General features: G+C 37.0%; 1 protein-coding gene across 3 annotated transcripts in view; it reads left to right on the plus strand.

Moving 5' to 3' along the window:
* LOC114258603 (NAD(P)-binding Rossmann-fold superfamily protein) overlaps nucleotides 1-22,955 on the plus strand; it is a 29,550-nt gene extending 6,595 nt beyond the window's left edge. Inside the window, exons 5-17 of one of the 3 annotated variants that reach the window (XM_028198575.2) lie at nucleotides 5,341-5,475; nucleotides 5,672-5,695; nucleotides 5,879-5,990; nucleotides 8,831-8,956; nucleotides 9,085-9,134; nucleotides 17,521-17,679; nucleotides 18,013-18,108; nucleotides 18,202-18,317; nucleotides 18,465-18,588; nucleotides 19,380-19,493; nucleotides 19,696-19,776; nucleotides 20,868-21,030; nucleotides 22,016-22,291. In XM_028198575.2, coding sequence (XP_028054376.2) covers nucleotides 5,341-5,475; nucleotides 5,672-5,695; nucleotides 5,879-5,990; nucleotides 8,831-8,956; nucleotides 9,085-9,134; nucleotides 17,521-17,679; nucleotides 18,013-18,108; nucleotides 18,202-18,317; nucleotides 18,465-18,588; nucleotides 19,380-19,493; nucleotides 19,696-19,776; nucleotides 20,868-21,014 — 1,284 coding nt within the window. In that variant the 3' untranslated portion in view covers nucleotides 21,015-21,030; nucleotides 22,016-22,291. Of the gene's footprint in view, nucleotides 1-5,340; nucleotides 5,476-5,671; nucleotides 5,696-5,878; nucleotides 5,991-8,830; nucleotides 8,957-9,084; nucleotides 9,135-17,520; nucleotides 17,680-18,012; nucleotides 18,109-18,201; nucleotides 18,318-18,464; nucleotides 18,589-19,379; nucleotides 19,494-19,695; nucleotides 19,777-20,867; nucleotides 21,053-22,015; nucleotides 22,292-22,586 lie in introns of those variants that run through there. The other 2 variants (XM_028198576.2, XM_082887597.1) reach the window with 2 other exon arrangements.
* The last annotated feature ends 1,590 nt before the right edge of the window (nucleotides 22,956-24,545 follow it).

The raw sequence follows: 24,545 nt of genomic DNA on the forward strand, positions 1-24,545 counted from the left end.
TTCCTTTCTAGGATAGGCTTCTCTCAATTGCCCATGTGGAGCTCTAGATGCATTCCACTGTTGGATGGCTTGAAAAACATTGTTGGGCCCATTTCCTAACATCTTAAGCTTTTGATACAATTGGTCCTTGACGTCCGTGTCATAAAAGGCTAAGATTCAGCCACATTTTGCTTTGCCGTATCTACTTCCACATTCTGTAACCATGTTAATTGTTATGGTGCACTCCATTAACATCATATATTGTTAAAATCTACCTACTCCACTAAACCTTCACCCACTTAAACTACTCCACTAAACCTAACCCACTACACCACTACCACCTCACCTACTCCACTAAACCTAACCCACTACACCACTACCACCTCCACTTCACCTACTCCTTACCTACTACACACTCACCCTCTTCTATATATAGGAATCATGAATCATTGTAATGTACATCAATATATATCAATCAATAATACAATCATATATACAATTCTCTATTTACATTGTTTTCTTACATGGTATCAGAGCAGGTTTAGAACCTAGTATTTTCGCTTCCCCGGCGGGCGGCAACCTCACCTTAGCCGCCCGCCGGACCTCAACCTATTCCGCTGTCATCTCTATCAATATATATAGCTTCCAGTTCGCCGCCACCAGAGGCGACTTCTCTACATACAAAGATCAACCATTCTCATCTCTCTCTGAGATGAAGAGGCCAACCTCTCTCTCTCGGCAACTCTCTCTTCGGTTTCTCTCTACACCACCTTCTCAACCTTTTAGTTCTACTACTGTGACCCTCTCTATGATGGTTTTGGTGTCTCTGCAATGTGGATTGTTCTTACTATTGTTGTTGTCTTTGACTTCTCTGTGGGTGCAACACTTGGAAGGGGTGTAAATAGGGGTTTTGCAACACTGCTTGCTGGTACTCTTGGCGTTGGAGCTCATCGAATTGCTAGTTTTTCTGGAGAAATATGTGAGCCCATACTACTTGGGCTTTTCGTCTTCATACTAGCTGCAGTAGTGACATTCATAAGATTTTTTCCAAGAATGAAAGCAAGATACGATTATGGGCTGCTGATATTTATATTAACATTCTGTTTAATATCAGTATCTGGTTATAGAGATTATGAGGTGTTAGAGATGGCCCACAGGAGGCTATCCACCATACTCATCGGTGGTGCCAGCGCTGTGATTGTGTGTGTATGCATTTGTCCATATGTGGTGCTGGTGTTGTCAAGGGCTTCCAGCCATCTATCTATCAGGCAAATAATGGTGGGGCCAATTTTGTGGCACATGGTTAGAACCTTTTCAGAGGACTACAATGATTTGAATGTTGAGCCTTCGTTTGGAGAGACCAATCTCGACTTTGAAGGCAGAGAGAGGAGCACTAAGGAAAGCACACCCATTCTTCTTTTATTTATTTAATCACACTCACCAAGTTTGTTTCACTCTCATTATCACATCCATACACACCGGTATCATGTTGTCTTCAACTTTCTTTTATTTATCATTTTAAAATACACCCTTATCATGTTGTTCCCCACCTTCTTTACTTTATATATATATATATATATCTCTTTTTATTATATTCTATTACTCAAACTCTCCTCCATTTGATTTTAAAATCACTTATTTTTTATTTATTTTTTCCAAATCACTTTTCCTCCTTTTTACATAACCCCACTTTATTTTTTGAAACAATCACCCTGATATTTTTCATATAATCCATCTATACATATTTTTTTATCTATTTTCTTTCTCCCTTGTTTTCTTTCATTTTATTTTTATTTTTTCAACACAACACTCCCCAAAAAAAAAAAAAAAAAAAAAAAAAAAAAAAAAAAAACATTTTACAAACTTGTCATTTCTTCATGCCGGGGATCAACCCCGATCAGCATTTTACACCAAAAAAAAAAAAAAAAAACAAAAACAAAAAAAAAAAAAAAAAAAAAAAAAAACACACACACAAAACAACCACATCCACAGGCGGGATTTTGCTTCTCTACTCTGCTGCGGGTCGCTTTTTCTTGCCTCCGTCCTGGGCGGCCCTTGCCGGTGTTGCCTCTGTGTTTCCCGCACCCACTCCACTGGGCACGATCACTACTCCCTGCTCCTCCACTGCAGCATATGGCGGACCTCCAAATCGGAACATAACGGTAGCCTTCCGCTTCAGCTCCTTGTTTTTTGCCTTCAGCACACTTATCTCTGCTCGCGCATCCTTATACATGCGTTGGAGCAGAGCCAGCTGGGAGTTTAACTGTTGCACCTCATTTGTCCTGCTCTGCAGCCGGTGCGACAAGTTTGTGACCGCAGTCATGGTTTCCACACATGACTTCAGAGTATACTGATTGGCCTCAATATCAGTTTGCACCGCCATTTTATGCTCCACCGACCGCATCGGAAAGTTCAACGGAGCAAACACAGAGGTGTTTGGTTGAGGTTCACTGGCCACCGCACCAGTTCTCTCTCTTGTTGACTCATTGAGGTCGGGAAAGAGAGTGAGTAGACCACGGGATGAAGAGGCCATATTCTGGGTAGCTGAACGGGAAGAAGAGGCCATGTTTTTTGGGTTGCTGAGTGTTTCCGATAAGGGTTGGATACAGAGTATTTACAGATTGTTTCAGAATAACAAGTTCAGAGGTTTCAGTCTGGTTTGGTTTCCTCCGCCTCCGCATTGGTTTATATTGACACAGACGACGCGGCCGACATGCCGCTCTGTCGCTCACGTGCCTCGCCGCGTCTCCGGCTCACCTTTTGATGGCTCGACGCTTTCTGTCGGGCACGACTTTTGATGAAGTGGGCGCGCCTTTTGAGGGCGCAACTTTTGATGGCACGCCTTTTTATGGATTGGGCACGCCTTTTGATGGCACGCCTTTTGAAAGATTGGGCACACCTTTTGAGGGTGCGACTCCTTTATGGGTCCGACAAGACTCTGTAAACTGTCCCGACATTGATTCCGGTTAGCTCCTTCATGGGTCCGACAAGACTCAGTAAACTGTCCCGACATTGATTCCGGTTAGCTCCTTCATGGGTCCGACAAGACTCTGTAAACTGTCCCGACATTGATTCCGGTTAGTTTCTACAAGGGTCCAGCAAGACTCCGTAAACTGTCACAACATTGTCTGCTACAACGGTCCGACATGACCCCATAAACTGTCTTCTACATCGGTCTGACACCGCCATCCAGTGTCCTCTACACCGTTATGACACCACCATACAGTGTCCTCTACAACGTTATGACACCCCCATACAGTGTCCTCTACAACGTTATGACACCACCATCCAGTGTCTTCACCTATGGTCTGACACGACCATACAGTGTCTCCTATCCTCTTTTATTTTTATGTATTTTCTTGTTTTGTTACTCTCTCCAAACTCAAGTTGGTTAGTTCCTATCCCCCTTGAGTTTGCGGGGGGCTGTTAAAATCTACCTACTCCACTAAACCTTCACCCACTTAAACTACTCCACTAAACCTAACCCACTACACCACTACCACCTCACCTACTCCACTAAACCTAACCCACTACACCACTACCACCTCCACTTCACCTACTCCTTACCTACTACACACTCACCCTCTTCTATATATAGGAATCATGAATCATTGTAATGTACATCAATATATATCAATCAATAATACAATCATATATACAATTCTCTATTTACATACTCCACTAAACCTAACCCACTACACCACTACCACCTCCACTTCACCTACTCCTTACCTACTACACACTCACCCTCTTCTATATATAGGAATCATGAATCATTGTAATGTACATCAATATATATCAATCAATAATACAATCATATATGCAATTCTCTATTTACATTGTTTTCTTACATATATTACTGCCATAATTGTTGCCAAGTTGCCAACACCGTCACCATCTTCAATTAGGGAGTAGCGCAATTTCTTGATATTAAAATTTTCTTGGAAGAGGCCTTGAATGCAAGAATTAACCCCAAAAGATTGCCGATTACATCTTTGTTTAGGGCCTCAAGCTTTATCGCCATTGAAATTTTTTGGATGCCCACAGCAATGGATAAAAATCTGAATGATTTTAATTTCAATCAAGATCCAAATAAATAAATCCCATCACTCTTAGTGCCACTCTGTGGGCTAAAAATGTTTTGATGACTTGGTTGATTCATTTGATTCAAAAGCATTGATGCTTATTTGCAAATGTGGAGGGAGAGTATTCAAGGACTTCTTTTGGAAATTGAGGGAAAACTTGAATTGGAGAGGAGCACGATTCCCTTTGACTTCATCTAGATTTCACAGATCAAGAGAACTGGAGAGTGAAGTTCAATTTTCATGCAGTACACAAGCTGACTTAGATTTTGCAGACCAAAACAAGTTGGTGGACATGCTATTAAATGAGCTGTTCTTGACATGGTAAATTATTTCGCAGACACCCATTCTAGTGGGGTTGTGTGGAGTCATCTGATATTATACCATAGTTAAAATCCTGATGGAGTGTGAAAGCTATACTGGTGAAGTGGGAGTTATCGATCGCTGAAGGATGATAATGCCAGTGAGTTATGTACATATGAAGATTGGTGTCATTAAAACAACTGGATAATGAGAGTTTTTGACCTGTTGGATACTGTAAAGGATGATCATGGCAGCCAGCTTTTGACTTTAATGATTGGTGTCATCATTGCATCAGGAGAGTGATATTGTGACCAATTGGAATTATTTCAGCTACTCGGTTAGGAGAGAGGGGTAACAACTTTGCATAGGACTTAACCCCGTACAGATTTTGTTTACTTGTTTCTAGCATCAACTATGATGTCTATATGGACGTGAGAATGTAGTCAATGAGTATTGTTTCATATGATAATACATTAATTGTGATAGCTTTATGAATTCTTGCATGTGGTTACAATTTCTTATGCCTCACTGAAAATTTTGATATTTTGTTTGATGGTGCCAGCGTTTATAAAATTATCTCATTAATATATATGTTATATATGCATTTCCTGTCACAAGAAAATTGTTTACCCCATTCTTTTAAAAACAAAAGATGATTTTTTTTAATTCATTGTTGATCAGTCTATATGTGAAGTTGCTTGATCTGCTCTCAAATTTTATTTTATTTTGGTTTGCAAACATATATTTGAAGTTCCATTCAAGGCCAGCTTTGGGTATTGACTGCTTCCCAACGCTACTGGGGAAAATTGAATGCAGTAATTTGGTTATTTCCTTCACAATGAGATGTTTGAAGTTCTAGTTCTTGTCAGGAATTGATTCTTTTGTATTAGTGCCGGTTGGGTTACTACTTTTGAAAGTAGATCATATTTATTTTTTCAGTATTCTTTTAGTGTATTCTAATTTTCAAAAAATTTAGGTTGTTGGAGATATTACCAAGGAGAGCACTCTGGTCCCTGAGTACTTCAAAGGAGTGAAGAAAGTTATTAATGCTGTATCAGTCATTGTTGGCCCAAAGGAAGGGGACACTCCTGAGAGGGCAAAATACAGCCAAGTAAGTTTGTACATTCTAAAATTGATGAATAGCATTTTCTTCTCTATGAAGTTGAATTGGTGTAATGTTAAGTTTCCTAGCATGATTATGCATCAAATTGTTGTTCTTTTTACCTTTAGTTTAAAATTGCCCATATCCTTTTGCATTGGTTGTTCAAAATTTCATATGCTGAACACTGAAATCTGATGTTGAACAGGGGATCAAGTTCTTCGAACCAGAGGTGCTGAATCCATTGTCTATTCAATGCCTTCGATGTCAGATTTGTACTTAAATAGGAAGCTTATTTTGGAAATCTGTTTGCTTCTCCCATTCATTTTTCTACCATATAAGCATGTGGTTTTTGATTAAAATTGTTTTTTAATAGTTAATTTAATTTTGTTTTATTTTCTATTGACCAAAACAGATAAAAGGTGATTCGCCTGAGAAGGTAGAATTCATTGGGATGAAAAACTTGATTAATGCTGTAAAGGGGAGTGTTGGCCTTCGAACTGGAAAACTAGTTTATGGATTTGAAGGTACACTCTTGTAATTGCGAGGCTCTAATTACTCTCCATATTGCCACATGATTGCATTTTCATCTTTTATTACATACCTAAGGTTAGCGAGGTATGCAAGGCAAAGTATACACATTTGTTATTTGGAATGAATTTACAGTTGCAATTTTCATATCAATTTCAAGTATATCTCATGAATTTACTGTTGCCTCTGTATCTCATGTACATTATGAAGATCACGGAAACAGTTGCAAGTTACTTTGAGTGGATTTATCTAGAAATGGATGCAAAGTAGTTGACTTTTACTTAACTGAGAATACTCAGAAACCCCCAAATTATTAAAGAATGTGTGCTGATTTATGTAACTTTTGATTGTTAGTAGAGTTGTGCAGCCTGATAGCTATGCATGCATACAAACCAAATTGTTCTACTTGGCCAATTTGCAACTTGCTGCTATGCAGAACTCCATGATTACAATCCTGTTCTTTTCCCGGGGGTTACCCTGTGCAGCAATGGTTGCTGATGTGTGATTCAACCCAAATCGTCCTTGCTTTTTGAAGTAATTGTTGCTCGATTTTTTTGTTCTGTCAGAGGATTAAACTTTGAGGATAGTTCTGCCATTTTACATTTTCTGGAATTTTGGGGGCATTTTGTTTACTTCCTTATATTTAGAAAGTTCTTGTTAATGGGTGCTGTGGGTGTTGTGCCTTTTTCGAGTCTAAAGCATGCATCCCACACTGACTTGCTTTGACCAACAAAGAGTCGCTGCTTAATTTTTTAAGGGGAATTAAGAAACCTTTAATAATGAAAACTAAGTTAAGGACCAGTCCATTACAACCAAGAAAATTCCGGGTTCAGCAGCTTGGATACAAGAGGGAAGGTCATTGAATGCTAGCATCCCCTCTTGCCCAATCTGAAGATTGGCTTCTACTCACTTTCTATTTTATGATTTTAATGGTTAATTTTTCACATAAATTCATTTTAAGCCCTAAAATGTTTGACTAACCTAAAACTATGTGATTGGAGTAAAAATAAATATCATATATTTTAGATTGAATGAATAAAGGCATATTTTTCATAAAAAGTGATTTTTCTATTAAAAGTGGATTTTTGATAACCCATACCTATGCGAATATCTACCAATTTTTATTTTATTCATCAAAGCTCATCCTAGTCTCCGTCGAGATTACTGCCTTGTCCTGAAACATAAACTAAAATGCACAATATTTATGAAAACATACAAAACATACAATTTTGCACATAAAGAGCATTTAACTTGAATTATTTAAATAATAATGCAACAAAGAACAAGCATATGCTATGAAGTTCAAGGAGACTTACTCGGTTGCCTACTTTCGGGGTCTTTCATGCATGCAAAAATTAAATATGACCTAATCTGCTTCTAAACATGCAAAATATGATCCTAAATCCGGCTTGAGGCTACTTACATGGTGATTATGCAAGAGAAGCAACTATTAAGTAAAAAAACAAAAATATCTCTGAACTATATGATGATCAAGCAAAACTTATGCATGCTTATTGCATGATTAAAGTGAGCCTAAAACATGCTGTTCTAATGGCATAAAAGAAACATGCTAGAAAGAGGTGAGAAAGTGAGTAAAATGGGCAAACTATATGAGTTACATGATGATCATGCCATGATTACTACCCTATGTGCTTACATAGCGGGAAAAGAAGAAGAAATAGGTATTGAAATCTTAAAAGCAATAAGAAAACACCTGCTGGTTCTCAAGAACCAAATAGCATGTAAAATAAAAGCAAGAAAAGCAAAGTTCCTTGCTTCCAAGCCTCTCTCAAGCCAAGGTTTTCTTTGAGTTCTTCAGCCTTAGGATGATCCTCAAAAGTCTAGAGTTGTTGTGTGGTAGGGTATTTTCGATAAGGGGAAAGGGAGAGAGGAGGTGTGGTGTTTGGCTCTTAAACTTACAAAAATAGCTCAAAATTCTTAACCCCTTGAAAGGGAAGGGGAGAGGGTGCTTATATAGGCACTAGGAGGCATGTGGGGCAAGCTAGGGCAACCCCCATCGCTGTCTCTTCCTCCCCCCACCAGAAATGCACCAAGATTGAGTTATCAAAAATAACTTTGTCACGTTTGGATGTGCGCACGCACAAACCTTGTGCGCAATCACAACTAACGTGCGCACTCACGTTTTTGCCTTGGTACACGTGCCATGCATGCATGCACAAGTGTGGAGTCTCATGCCCTTGGCTTGCTTGTGGCTCAGGTAAACTTGGATTGCCTTCTGATCAATGTTTTTGATAAAACTAGTCATTAGTTTTGGAAAATGTATTTGATCAACGCACAACCGGGCATCTATCTCTTTCCTAGGGTTAAGAAGTGGGTTTTTTTTGGCTAAAAATGGGTCTAGGGGTAAAATGGGCATTTTTGCAAAAAGTTGATTTTTGGCCAAAATAGGTTTATACAACAACTCTAAGCAATTTTAAATATTTCAAGGATGAAGTAATTACCATTTCATCATCGGGAGGCTTGCAAGTGCCCAAAATTTTAGAATCAATCAACATGGGGTGTCTATAGGTGCCCTTAGGGAAGTCATTTACAGATTTAATATGATTGTACATTCTCTGATAAAGTGGGTAGTTGAGGAATATACAACTATTTCATACTTTGTTAACTAATGCTCTTATTGCAGTCGTTAACAAAAGCTGACATAATTTAATTTTTTTGGTGAACACTATAATATGATCTATTGCTCTGGAAAATGGTTTTTAACCAATGCCCTTAGGGCATGCTTATTATGATTCCTTTGTCTACTTGCATTGGTCTATTCTAATTAAGATTCTTTTTGATTTTGTGGATCCACTTCTATTTCAATTTCATGTAGGAAATTCATCTAGAGATCTTGCTTGGGGTGCTTTAGATGACGTAGTGATGGGAGGAGTTAGTGAAAGTACATTTCAAATTGATCCAACAGGTGGCGAGAATGGTGGACCATCTGGGCTTTTCAAAGGTTTCGATTTTAACTCCTCATACCTACATGTGCCTGTGTTTTGCTGTTCTGGAAGAATTATGAATGGTGTTTGGTCTTAATATTTTGAATACATATTTTGTTTAATTTATATTTTGTGTCTCCTTTAGGTGTTGTTTCCACTGCAAACAATGGTGGTTTTACTAGTATAAGAACAAAGGTAAATTCTGATGACTTGATTTCTTTATCCTTCTATGTTATGTTTCCTTGTATGTTGTGATTAGTGGGCTGGTTTCATTTTCTAACAATGCATGGTTACTTCTTTACTGACCACTTCCATTGTTGTTTACTTTATAATTACTGCTCTAGCATCCCTTTGAAGGATGCTATTCTGTTGTCCTTTGCATGGTTTTTGAAGTAAGCTTAAGCTCAATCACTTTTCTGTAGAATTGCATCTATCCTGCAAATTCTAAATCTAATTTCATTTATAGGACATTAGTAAAAAGAATAATTTAAAGTTTTTGTTTTCATTTCTTTTCTATGTTGTGTTAATTTTTGTAGTGTACTGTGCTTTCTTTTTTCTCAATATCTCCAATTGTAAGGATGATGTATTCCATGAATTGCTACAGAACAAAGACTAATTTCACTCCTACAGAATGTACAATGCAAGAGAATTCTTTTTAGCTTTTAGTAATGATTTCCACAGCGGGCAGTTTTCATGGCATTTTGATACCCAAGGAATACTTTATCCAATATTTTGTGAGCAAGCTATAAAAGAAGTATGTCTTAGCAATTGAAAATGTGGATATTATTTTTAAAGAAGGTAAAGGTGTAACCTAATTGATTAGGACACTAGGCTTTATTTGGTTTGGTAAATAAGGGAAAGGTGTTCAGGATGCTTTGGCAATGTGAAATGAGTGTTGGTGATGGACGAATAAGAACAAAGGAGAAGTGATTTGATTCAAATTAGAGGCATTACAAGGATGAGATAAAAGGAAAAAAAAAAAACTGTAAAATGGTCGACCTCGTAAAAACATCATGCCTATGATTACAGTGGATAGGCTTGAACGAGCTGTGTTGAAAGGATTTGGCTTTTTATGAGTGTCTTTGTATATAAGTGGGGATTATGAACCATCACGCCCTACATAGCTTTTTGTCATGATGTCATATGTTAGAGAGCAAAAATTGCATGGGATTATATAAGTCAAACCATGCCTCGTGTCCCACACAAGTGGGGTCGCTACATGAAATTATGAATCCTTTTTCATAGTTATTCTGCTTTGTCAAAGGCTATACTCAGTTAAATTAAATAAATTCATATTTTTCAACTATCCATGTCAATTTAGGTCTCCCCCTCTCTATTTATTTAAGGTGATTATGTTACTCTTCCTTACCCTTGCATCTACTGAACTTAGTTATATGATCAAACCATCTTTAGCCCATTTTCTCTCAACTTATCTTCAATTGGTGTTACCCATACTATTTTATGAATATATTCATTTCTAATCTATGTTACACAGACTCGAGTGCGGCTATCAGGTACAGGTGTGTATCTAAGGGTCAGACACCTCAAAACTAAAAATGAAGGACACATGGATACAGATCCAAATTTGGATACAGATATGGGGATACGTCAAATAATTATTTCTTAAATATATATTTTTTATAAACATGAGTTAAAAAGTTGACCCAATAATATTTTTATATATAATTTATGGACCAAACATATAAATTAGCTACATAATAGCCCATGGTATTAAAAGATTTGTTGACCAAAATTTTATTAGGCCCAAAGTTTAGTAGCCCAAAATTTTATTTAACTGGTTCAGCCCAATTTTTTTAAAAAAATATTTTTATAAAAAGAATAAAAGAGAGATGAAATATAATAAATAAAGAATAAAAGAGAGAGAGAGAGAGAGGGAGAGAGAAAGGGGCAGATCAACAGGCAGATCTAGAATAGAAGAAAGAGGGCGAGCGAGAGAGAGAGAGAGAGACGTGACAGAGAAAGAGAGAGGGGCTTACAGTCGTGCTTTTCGAAGACGAAGTCGAAGTCAAAGGGCGCTAGACGAAGTTGAAGTCCACGAAGACAAAGTCGAAGGACGCGAGCAGGGGGATCGAATTCGGCGACAGAGGGATCGAAGTCGGCGACAGAGGGATCGATGTCTTGCCCTTTCGAAGTCAGCAACAGGTTCTCTTCTTACTCTCTTCTCTTTCGTTTCTTCTCCTGTATCCATTTGTATAGAGCCGTATCTAGGCCGTATCCTGCACCCGTACCTGTGTCGTGTCGTGTCGTGTCGACACGGGTACCTCCCAAAAAACGAAGAGTCCATGTAACGTAGTTTCTAATTATGTTTATCTATTCTTACTTGTTGAATGTATAAATGAAGAAGTTGAAGAGAGAACGGCTGCAAAAATATTGTTGAATCAAAACTTAGGGTTCTCCCCTTACACACAACTATTTATAATAATAATAATAATAATAATAATAATAATAATAATAATAATAAGAGAAAGACACAAATTACATAACTACCCTAACACGTAACATTACTCCTCAAGTTGGTGCAAAGATGTCCCCTCATGTCCAACTTGTAACAAATGAGGTGAAAGACCTTACTACTAAGACCCTTAGTAAATGCATCCGCCAATTGATCTTCAGACTTAGTAAAAGGTATACCTATCAAACCTTTATTCAATTTTTCCTTAATGAAATGTCTGTCGATCTCAATATGCTTAGTCCTATTGTGTTGAACATGATTGTGAGCAATGCTTATGGTAGCCTTGTTATCTCAATACAGAGTCATGGGTTTATTGCATTCAAGGCCCATATCACTCAGCAAGGATCAAAGCCACATCAGTTCACATGTACCATGTGCCATAGCTCTATATCTAGCTTCAGTACTAGATCTGGATGCCACTGCTTGCTTCTTACTATGCCATGTGACTCCATTTCTCCTTACAAAAGAATAGTAACTGGAGGTAGATCATCTGTCATCCATAGAGCCTGCCCAATTTGCATCTATGAATGTCTCCAAGCTCAAGCGATCATGAATAGACAATAAAATTCCTTTTTCAGGAGCGGATTTAAGATACCTCAAAATGCGATACACTGCATCCAAATAGGTTGAACGAGGATCATGTATAAACTGATTCACTATCTCGACTGCGTAGGCAATATCTGGATGAGTATGGGATAGATATGTAAGTCTTCCCACAAGTTGTTGGCACCTTTCTTTCTCCACAAGATTACCAACACCACTGCAAAGATGATGATTAGTTTCAATCAGAGAATCATCTGGTCAGTAGCCTAATATGTCAGTTTCCTCAAGAAGATCTAGAATGTGCTTCCTTTTGAGAAATAAAGATGCCTTTGTTAGACCTGGCAACTTCAATCCCAAGAAAGTACCTCAATGGGTCAAGGTCTTTGATCTCAAATTTCTTGGCTAACTACATCTTGAGATGTGTCACTTCCTCCTCATCATTACTGGTCACAACTATGTCATCCACATATACAATAAGCACTAATATCTTATTTGCATTGCGTTTGACAAACATGGTATGATCTACATTGCTTTGCTACCCAAATCCCAACACAGCTTTTAGAAATATGCCAAACCAGGCTCGCGGAGGCTGTTTCAAACCATATAGATCCTTCTTCAACCTGTAAACTTTTTTAAGCATAGATTGAGATGAGAATCATGGAGGTACATTCCTCCAAATCACTATGAAGAAAGGCATTCTTCACATCTAGTTGCTATGAAAGCCATCCCAAGTTAGCAGTACATGAAATAATAGCTCGAATGGAATTCATCTTCGCTATAGGGGCAAAAGTTTCTTGATAATCAATTCCATATGTTTGGGTAAATCCCATTGCTATGAGTCGTACTTCGTACCGTTCAATCGTTCCATCTGCATTTTGCTTAATAGTGAACACTCACTTACACCCTAATGATTTTTTCACTAGGAAGAGAAACCAACTCCCAAGTGTTATTCTTGCTTAGAGCTTGCACCTTTTCTACCATAGCTACTTTTCACTTAGGATCATTGATAGCTTTTTTTGAACCTTATGGGATACACACAAAAGATAGAGACGAAATGAATGCACGATATGTAGAAGACGACGAATCACATGACGCAAATTTAGAAATGGGGTATTGAGTACAGGCTCTAACCCCCTTTCTAAGAGCAATAGGGAGGACTCAAATCATCAACAATAGAGCTATCAACAATTGGTGAAGAACTAGGCTAAGGATTATTACTTGTAGAGTCGGTGGAAACTGGATAAAGAACTGGTATGAGGGAAGATGATTGACCTAGTGGCACAAGAGAAGTCCACTCTTTTTGACGCTGGGAATAAGTCAAGATCTATCCTGTCCAAACGACCAGTGTTGTCAAGCTCCCCATCAATAGAACTCTTAGGCTCCTCACCACAAATAATAGCCTGTTGACTAGCAAGGAAAAGGACAACTGATGCTGATATGACATCGCTCCATCTACAATCTCATCTGTAACACTCTCCCCTTGAGGAGATAGCAGAGGAAAGTAAAAAAGGACTCAGATTCACGAAAGGTGACATCCATACTAAAATACACCTTATGAGTGTGAGGGTCATAGTATTTGTAACCCTTTTGAGTAGCAGAATAGCCAATAAGGACACAACGGACAGTCTTAAGATCAAGTTTTCCACGAGTACGAGGTTGTAGATGAACAAAGCAGACACTCCCAAAAACCTGAGGAGGAAGAGAAGCAGTGGAGGAATTTGGAAGACGTGTAAGAGGAATTTGGAAGTGGAGGACACTAGAGGGTATACGGTTAATGAGATAAGTAGCGGTAAGAACAATATCCTCCCAAAAAGGCTTAGGAACTTTCATGGTAAACAACAGGGAGCGAGCAACTTCAAAGAGATGACCATCATTGCATTTAGCAACTCTATTCTACTCAGGAGTGCCAACATTACTAGTCTGATAAAGAATGTCATGTTCCTTAAAGTATGCCCGGAAAGCTCTATCAATATATTCAGTCTCATTATCACTCCGAAAAATTTTGATGGTAGCATTAAAGAGATTGGACACCATTTTATGAAAAATTTGGAAGCATAAGAAAATATCATTTTTAGTTCGAAGTAAATAAATCCAAGTCACATGAGAATAACAATCAATAAAAGTAACAAACCACCGATAATCAGGAGTAGAAACCACAGGGGAAGGGTCCCATACATTGGTATGAATAAACATAAAAGGAAAAGTGCTTCTTTTATTAATTGAAGGATAACAAGTGCGTTTATACTTAGGAAGCTCACAAGCATCACAAACAAAATTATTTTTAATACAATCTCGAGCTAATGAAGGAAAAAGCTTCTTGAAAATACTAAAGGAAGGATGACCTTAACGACGATGCCACTGATAAAGGAGATGAAGAGAAGAGCCGGTAGTGCATTGAAGAGCTTGAGAGAACAAAGGTAATGTAGGGGAATGACATCCAGAAAGTATAGTCCACCTTGTCCTCTACCACTGCCAATTATTTTTCCTGTATCCAGTTCCTAAAAGACATAATAAGTAGGAAAAAAGGTTATAGAGCAATTGAGAGCAGTAGTAAGGCTATTAACAGAAAGGAAGTTAGTGGAAAAATTAGGCACATGAAAAATAGATGAAAGAGAAAGTAAAGAGAACGATGAACTGAACCGTTATTGGAGATAGAGGATAAAGTGCCATCGGCTACCCTAACCTTATCTCACCCAGAACATGGAGAATAAGAATAGAAAAGACTAAGGCTCCGTTTGGTGGAGCTTTCAAAATATAATTCCGTGAGTGTGGTGTTTGTTTAGTGTTTACAAAAATTAATTCCACTAACTTTTGAAAACTCTTTGCAAGGCGGGGAAATTTGGGCTAACCGATCATCCTCCCGGACGTTCGGCCGGTTGACCGAAACAATGCATTTTTTTTTTTTAATTTTACAAATGCCACATGTTATTTTTTATATTTTACATTAAAAAAAAAAATTTGGAATTTTAAAATTTTTTTTATGAGCTTTAAATAGAATTTTGAGTTGTGTTTTTGGTTATGAGTTGTAAGTTTTTATATCAAATATCATGTCACATCAAAAATTTTCCACTAAATTCAAAACTCTTTTCAAAACTCATTCACAAACAAATTTTCTACACTCAAATCATAATTCAAAAACTCACAAACTCAAAACATAACTCTATTCTCAAATCATATTTAGAAAATTCTACCAAACGCAACCTAAAGGGCCCTATCATGTGATCGGCAGCCCCAGAATCAATAATTCAATGAGACAACGAAGATGTACTAAGTGCACTAGTGGAAATACCTATGTCAGCAAAGTTGGAAGAAACAGAAGAAAAAGGAGCTAAGGTAGATAAAGAATCAAGCCAAGCCATCAAACGTCTGAGAGTGCGAAGCTTATCTTGGGAAATAGAACCCGTATCACCGGGGGCACTAGCAGTAATCTCGAAAACACGAACTTGAGGATGAACACCGCTACCACAACTACGGCCTCGAGTAGGATGGCCATGCAACTTCCAACAGTGCTCCCTATCATGTCTGTCTTTCCCAAAAATCATCCTTAAACCGATCCCGATCAACCAAGGGACCCTTACTACCAACTTGAGGCTAACTAAGCTGAGTATCACGTGACTTAGGAATTGCAACCACCACAGACCGATCCGGAATAGGGGTATGCCCCATAGCACTACGTCAACTCTCCTCCTGTTGAACAAGAGCACAAGACTCATGAAAGATGGGAAACAGAGAGCGACCCAACACTTGAACACGAATCTAATCATACTCCAAATTCAGACCAAGAAGAAATTCATAAACACGCTCCTTCTCCATGGACTACTGAAACATAGTGGCATCCTTGGAACAAATAACCTGGAAACTTTGGTAGTAATCAAGTTCCTGCCACAAGTTACTCAACCCAGCATAATATACCGCAAGAGAGCGATCCTTTTGATCCAAGCCCCAAACCTTCTTTCTTAACTCATAGGCCTATGCATCATTATCCTTTTGAGAATACATCTGAGCTGTAGCTACCCAAATCTTGTGAGCAGTATCCAATAAGAGAAAAGTCCAATTAATGGTAGGTTGCATAGAGTTGATCATCCAAGTCATAACTAAAGTATTCTCAAATATCCATTGAGTGGACAAAGCTTCATCCGCATTTGGTTGCTTGATGTCACTGGTAATATAGCCAGTTAAACGATGGGAGGCAAAGCAGGACTGTAGGAGTGGAACCAAATCAAGTAATTGGTACCATTAAGCTTGACAGGACCAATTTGGAGAGAAGGACGAAAGGAACAATCTTCAAGGAGGAAAAATATATAATTAAACCTATATATATTCTCATCTCAGTTACACTTATTTTATGAACATGTTCTTAGAAGGAAAAATATGTAATTATTAATTCAGAAAAAAATGGTTGAAGATTAGCGAAAGAAAAATGGTGGTCTGATAAACAGCTCTAATACCATGCTAACATTTAAGACTAAAGAAAAGAGAAATTAGAGAAGAAAAAAGGCACCAATATAATGTAGTTTTGACTGCATGGCCTACATCCACAGCAAAAATATGTTTTGAATATAAAGACCACCTATATTTATAAGTGAAACAATATAATATGTGATAAATAAGAATAATGAGCATTGATTGATGGACTGATCCCCCAAAAAAAATAAAAAAATGCATTGATTGATGGAAGATTTTTGGGACATAAATCGCTCCCAATGATTTACAATCAATGACATGAATAATTACGCCATGCAATTGTGGTGTTTGGATCCGAGTTGTTACATATGGTATCAAAGCTAATTGATGCACACGATTTTGTGGGCTATTGTTCAATGGAGTTGATCTTGATCTGGTTGTGCATATCGTGATTGGTTGGGTCTACGGAGAGGATGCCATGGAAAGGTGGAGTCTATAACAATCCCATTCCATATTGATGTTTATTGAGTTGCAAATCAGAATTTGCATGAGGTCTTGGGTTTACAAGTGACAATAATGAACCCAATTGATATTTGTAGGCTAACCCCCTTATCATGATCGAATAACAAAGTTTTTATCGTGTGTCGTGGATATACAGGTGGAAATAATGACACAATTTATGTCATAGTCTGACGTAGGTTGTTACTAGCTGACTGCAACATGTTTGGATTTAAGGCATAGATAGGTCATGAGTTATCTAGCGGAAGGTTAGAGATGCTTTTTGTTGAAACCTCCTCCAATAAGTTTGTCAATTCAATAAAATGTTTTATCATGTGGATGTAGAATTTAAATTTCTAGCACTGCTTTTGGATTCTCTTCGAGTAATGGTTTTAGGGTTCTCTACAAGGGTTCTTGAGGTTGTTGATTGAGACTTTTGATTTGGAAACCCTCTGCCCCTGATTTATATACCTCTATAAGTTTGTTTCTCATAAGCATTTTTATAGATAATGTGTTCCATTTTCAATATATTCGTTCTCATGATAAAAATCTTTTGTTTTTTAATTATTTTCTTTGTGGGAACCTTTGGATATGTTTTACTTAGATCAGTAAATGTTATTTTCCTATGTTGAATAGAGAAAATTCACTTGTTTTTTATCTCAGAACTTTTCAGTACCTGAAAATCTTTCTCCTTATGACGGTCTGGAGCTTCGCATTAAAGGTGATGGCCGTCGGTATAAACTTATTATACGCACTAGCCGTGACTGGGATACTGTCGGTTATACATCAAGTTTTGACACTGTGGAAGGCCAATGGCAGTCAGTAAGTAACATTACAAGTTCTTAACTCGCATGCGTTCCACTCTTATGAGCGAAATTGTGTGGGGTGTGTTTCCAACTCGCATGGGTGGTCCATTGGTCAAGGGACCCTGGAATGAACCGTAAACCTGGACATTTCGGGCAATTCTTCCTGGTGACATGCGTAGACTTACCTAATGCATGTGGTTGGTAGGTGATTGCTTGTGTCCGGAGTTTACTCTTTAGGGGTGGGTCCCATTAGCAAAAAAATAAAAAAAATAAAGTAACATTATGATTACATGATCGTTGGATTGTATGTAGTATTCTATGTTTTTAGTCTTTGATCTGTCATGTCCAGGTACGAGTGCCTTTTACTTCTCTGAGACCCGTATTTCGAGCACGAACTGTGTCAGATGCTCCACCCTTTGACTCAAGCAGCATCATATCATTGCAGGCATGCTTCTACAATTAGTATTTCTCTCTATTTTTTTGCTTCATGAGTTTCTCTGTTGCCTTTTCTTGATCATGGATGCAAAAAAAATTCCAGCTCATGTTTAGCAAGTTTGAATATGATGGGAAGCTTAATCCAACATTCAAGGAAGGTGCATTTCAGCTTCCAGTGTCAAGCATACGAGCATATATTAAAGACCCCATCACTCCCAGGTCTACTTTTTATTTTTTATTTTTATTTTTATTTTTATTTTTTCTTATTCTGAAATTGCTGATTTTTCCTAGATTGTGGTTGAAAACAATTAATCTTATAAGCGTGGGATCCGTGCATAATTAAAAATTTGTGGTTTCATCTTGTAGATTTGTTCATGTGGGCTCTGCAGGGGTAACCCGACCTGACAGACCTGGACTTGATTTAAGTAAACAGCCTCCCGCTGTCCGCTTGAACAAGGAACTGGGCTTTATTCTCACTTTCAAGTTAAAGGTTTGTACCATCTCTGTGCAAGTGGTTAGTTTATTACACAGCAGGTTATGGTTTTGACAGGAGGGATGAAGCACAGATACACGTATGTTGATACGGAAAAACTTTAAAAAAATTGTAGGATATGGGTAAGACCAGCGTATGTTAATTAATTTTTTTTATTATTATTTTTTTTAATGATTTATAGTATTAATGATATATACAATTAGAAATCAAATGCGAAAAGTAATTAGAGTACAAATTAGATTTGAAGAGAGAGAGAGAGAGAGAGACTGAAAAGAACTCTCAAGTGTTTTCTCAAATTAGTTCTATTTCCAAAAATACCTTTTATTTTAAAAGTTTTTAAAAAGGAAACACAATATGTTTATTCTAGTACACCACTATGTTTCGGAAAATTACATTTATGCCTTGACGTACCCACAAAAGCATCCGATACGTATCCATGCCATAGACAATTTGTACCCATGTTGTACCCAACATTCAATTTTCTTTTTAAAAAATGTACCGGATACGTATTTCGTGTACCCAATACGCATGTAGTCATACCAGGTAGTATCCGTCATACCAGGTAGTATCCGGTACTTGTACGGCATAATTTTTGGAGTACCCATCCTTCATAGGCATGACCTCTCGTACAATTGACATCCATTGCAGTTATGTCCTCATCTGTCTTCTGCATCTGCTTGAGCAGTTGAACCATATAACTTGTCACATACAGTTGTGTATTGGAAGTCGTATTCTTTGTTAATTCGTTATTTGTTTCTATTTTTTTATATTGGTATGTTTTGCAACAGGGTGAAGATTTGATTCGGGAAAGTGGAATTCCATATACAATTGTAAGGCCTTGTGCATTAACTGAGGAGCCTGCAGGAGCTGATCTCATATTTGATCAAGGAGACAATATAACGGTAATTAGCATTGAATCGGCCTTATTTTTCTTGGCTTTTTGAGCAAAAGGGGAATTCATTGCTGCCTCTGTTTCTGGTGGTCCATGTGTTGCTCAAAAGTCACTAATAAATATCAGTATATCCGACAAAAGGATTTGCATTGGTGGTAATTCTCATAAACATTCACTTACAAGAATAAATTTTTTATAATTGAAATATGCAGGGGAAAATATCCAGAGAAGAGATTGCTCAAATATGTGCTGCTGCCCTAGAAAGCCCATATGCTTGCGACAAGACATTTGAGGTTTGATCCTTTTTTATATACCTTTCTTTTTTACTTCTCTACTGCAGTTGTGCATGAACAACGGTGAATGTATTGTGATTTTTCCCTTTTTATCCTGCATTTTTTAAATATATATATATATGTGTGTGTGTATGCTGAGATAATTTTAGACCAATACTATTTTTGTACACGAGGTTGCATATATATATGCATCAGATAGCACCTTATTATGTTGCTCTGAATGTAGAATTCCTAGTAGTTATGCAGGGGTCTGAATTCATGTCTATAGTAGTATTTTGTAAGAAAATTTTCATGGGAGAATGTGAGCTTTGACATACGTGATATATCAACTTCAAATCAATCATGTAACTCTGATGGTACCAAGTGATGTGCTTTACATTACTGAAACTTTAAAACTTGAGAGATCTTCTGTAATTTCAGATGGCCAGCTACACCTTGGGTCAAAAAAGTTGTGAGCTTTATTTTTATTTTTTAATTTTAATTTATTTAATAAGTCTCTATCTTGAATGTTTTTTCCTTGATTGACACCAAAAAACTGTTATCTTCACATCATTTCTTTATATTTCCAGTGGGAATTTTCTAGCTCAAGTGTTCATTTCATCCTATCCTGTAACTTCAATTTTCTCCGGACCTTATGTGCATTCGTCATTAATAGTTTTTCACTTAAGCGAATGCCATTGAAAGTTAAAACCTGTTAAAGGCATACAATTATGACTTTTTTAAAAACATTTGGCAAGTTTTCTCAATCCTATTTTGATCAATTTGCTATTGAACTCTTCAATGAAAGGGAAAGAAAACCAAAAATACATGTTTAATTGGCTAAGGAGTGTAAAATCATTCAACTCTACATGATTGAGTTGGATTGATCTTTAAGTTACATGATGTTGGATTGAATCTTGCTGATTCCGTTTTGAATGATGCACCATGGTAAACAATCAATTGGTGAAAGCAGTAATTTTCTTGTTTGATTTACCTTGAAGTGGTGGTGTTTTATTATTTTTACACCTTCATTCTCTAGCTTGGAGCTAAATTCATGTCGCCAGTGGGTTTTGTACCATAATCACATTTTCCTTTCCCACCTCATTTTGCAGGTTAAGAGTGTTATTCCATTTAGTGAGCCATACACGGTGGACCCTGAAAACCCCCCACCTGAGAAAGATTACAATATTTACTTCAAAACATTGAAAGAAGGCATTACAGGGAAAGAAATCTTAGAACAAAGTCCTCTCCTTGTCTGATACCTGTGCATGGAAGGTCCATTCTCAACACTATCTAAGTATAATATTTGCTTATTCTTGTATGTTAGACCTTACATTAGTTTCTTTCAGATTTGAGTTGAGGAAAAAATAAATTAAAACCGTCAATTGCTACATTCTTCATGTTCAACGTCACATGTATAAGATGTTGGAAATGAGGGGTTACAAATAACATTCTTTAAATTGAAAAAATAATTATTATAAAATAGATGAAAAACTTATACAAAGTAACAAAAACTTTATCAACAGAAGAGTGTATCACACTATCTTTAAGAATAGGTCAAGCCCATTTGAGTACGTGATCTAGTAGAACAGGTTATGGCGGCCTGCCTTCTAGGATGCAACTATAGCTTCTCTGCAACCATGCACTTGCAATGCGAAGATGCCAAGAACAACTCTTTTGTTGTCTCATTATCGAAAAAAAAGTTAACAAATTCACTTACATGCATATTACATAATTCTTAGAAGAAGGTAGAAGATGAAGATACAAACTAACTCTCAAAAGAAGGGGCCTAAAATAATATCATAAAGTGCCAATATGTTACATTTTGTGTATATAACGGACACATGAAATATATACAATCCAAACGATACCTGGCTTAGATATTAAAGTTATATGAAAATTCCATAGCCATCAATCACAAGATATATACCCATCAGTTATAAAATCATTACACAACACTTGCACATGAGAGTTTAATGCAAATGTATAAGTTATATATACCCTCCAACGATTACTAATAATAAATAATCATATTAGAGAATGAAATGGCTTAGTTGATGATCTAATCATAAACCTTGTGTTACTAAATGTATTAGCTAACAAATAAATTTATCATTTTAAATACCATTAACTTAGAGTTACTATGTAAGATGTTTATGTTAAGGACAACTAGCTATCATGATCCAACAATGACATTAAACCAATTGAGGAACATGGAAGCTTGTATATCTGAACTTCTTTTCCTACTCCCTTCTTGCAGACCCCTTCAGGTGAAAAAGACAGCATGTTTAGAAGAACAATGAAAAGCAAGGGAAGATGCTAGATTTACAAATAAATAATTTTTTATTTTTTTTTTATTTTTTTTTTTTTTTTTTTATTTTTTAAATGTCCTCATTACATACGAATCCACTTGCGTTGGAGTGCATGAATGGTTTGCTTTTGATTGTCATGAATTCAGTGTGTATATTTACTTTTGTATATAAGCACGCCTTTCGTAAACATTATGAGTGATAATACATATTTTGTTTTCTGGTTTTATTCTGTCTTGACCAGCTAAACTATGATCTGAGAAGAATTGATGTAAAGTATTGACCTTGGTTGTTTTGTTAGTATTTATATTTAATAATCTTGTTAGTGATTACACCCTTGATATCAATATATGGTTCTATAGTTGACATTCCTTCCATAATGAGTAAAGATGGACTCAAGCAAGAGCACTAAATTGGTGCATGCAAATTTTATGGCCCTGGTTTTGTTAAATTTTAAGAAGGTGATTGTCATGACATCACTGATTCATTGTCCTTGGTTTAACTCTTATGTTTGGTTTGCAGATGGGATAAGACGGAAGTTATCCTGAGATAAATTATCCTGTAATCAACTATGACAAGGGTAATATCATTATTTTGTGACAAAATTCGTAACTCGGGATAAATTGTCCCACAGCTGAACAAAATTATCCTGAACATGTGGGATAAAATGACCCCTCGTGATAAGTTACTCTAGTTGCAAAATGTATATATTTAAAGAAAGAATCTTTTTTGGGTTATATTAACTACTGGTGTTGAGGTAAAAAGTCAGGCAAATCATGACGCTGAAATGTTTTGGATTTAGATTGTTACAGGCTCTCAGACAGGATGTTTGAAACCATCTGCATATTTTGCTAAATTATAAATGAAAGAGAGAATAAAAATGATAGAATGACATGAACCGTCTAGGATATTGTTATTTGTAATATGAAGTTTTCTTTTTCCACTGATTAGTGAATTTAGACAGGCTGTGTGGCCGAATTTGGGAGGAAAACTGTTGGGGTTCTGGTTGAGCAAGAGAAATTTGGCAACCAATACATGACATATGAACTAGTTTGATTGGAGAAGTTACTATTATTCGTAATTTGTAAAATTTCAAGATCAACATGTTGATGAATATGTTGGAGTCTTGGAGATACAGGCATGTGTTGTGGTGGTGGTAATTTCTGCACAGCAGGCTCACGAGACCAATAGCTTGCAAAACATACAAACCCTTTCAAGGTTCGTCTGATGCCTATGTTGGAGTCTATCGAGAATAAATTTCTCCCAAAATTATTCTTGAGTTCTCATGATTGCATGCTTTAGGGTGAGAATTTGCGTCAGGGAGAGTTAGGTGTTTAGTTAGCGATTGTAATCCCTCAATTGTCACCATTGTCCCTTCTTTGTGCCGAGAATTATGCTTCCTTGTCAGGAGAGATTTTTGGCTTGACCTTTTAAGTGCTCATTGACTAGGACTAGGGTAAACATGCTTCCTTGGCCTGAGTTGTATATGCGCTCATGTAATAGGCCTCATGACCCTAGTCTGATTGGCAGACCATATCCAGCTATCTTCATCATTTATTTATTTATTTATTTTTTTGGTATAAAGGAAATAAACATAATAGAATAAAACGAGTCTTTCCTTGTGACCCACATTAGCATAGAGAGGGTCCAATAGGTCTCATGGTGATTCTTCAATTATGCACACTCAAGTTTCAGTTGACTCCTTGGTTTGCTAGCAGATCAGCAAACTAACTGACTTCACGAAAGTGTGAAGTGAAATCCTACATCACCGGGTACTAAAGTAATATGAAGTATAGAAGCGTGGGTACCTTCACGCCAATAGCTAGCTTTTGGGTTGAGTTCTACCATACACTATCACCTGGGTACTAAAATAATGTGGTATAAAAGCATGAGGGTACCCTCATCTCAGTAAGTGTAACATAAAGATATAGCAAATGTTACAATTATGTCTTTGCAACAGGAATCTGCAATCTAGAATGAGAGCCCTATAGTAACGAGTGTCGGTGGTGCTTTCCTTTATGAGTCAGACAGCTTCAGCTGAATCTATTTAGAAGTTATGAAGGATATGAAAATTATATTCCATTGGGTGTCCCCATGTGTGCTTGAATTTGTAGAGTTGGCTATATCAACCATTTGTCAAGAGGAGCACTATTAAAAATTCGAATGCAATTAGAAATGAAGTCACTCCAAATCTTCTTGGAATAAGGGCGATCTCTAAGAATATGCAAGACATTGAAGTGCGGAAACATTTGTCAAATTTGAGCAAACAGATGAAGAGATGCTTTTGAATTGTCTAACATGGTTGGTGAGAAGTCTATCCTGAAAAGAAAGCCATTGTGTCACGGGCTAGCTCTTTTTAGACGTGCATTGGAACATATTTTGCTCATGTGGCACTTGAACTCCACCAAGTGTCAAGCTTGCTCGACTCTCATTGACCATCGAGTGTTGAATCTGAACTCGTCTTGTCAAATGCAAGCACAA

Source organism: Camellia sinensis, chromosome 9 (genome assembly GCF_055761805.1).
Source record: "Camellia sinensis isolate YWXY chromosome 9, ASM5576180v1, whole genome shotgun sequence".
NCBI classification, from domain to species: domain Eukaryota; kingdom Viridiplantae; phylum Streptophyta; class Magnoliopsida; order Ericales; family Theaceae; genus Camellia; species Camellia sinensis.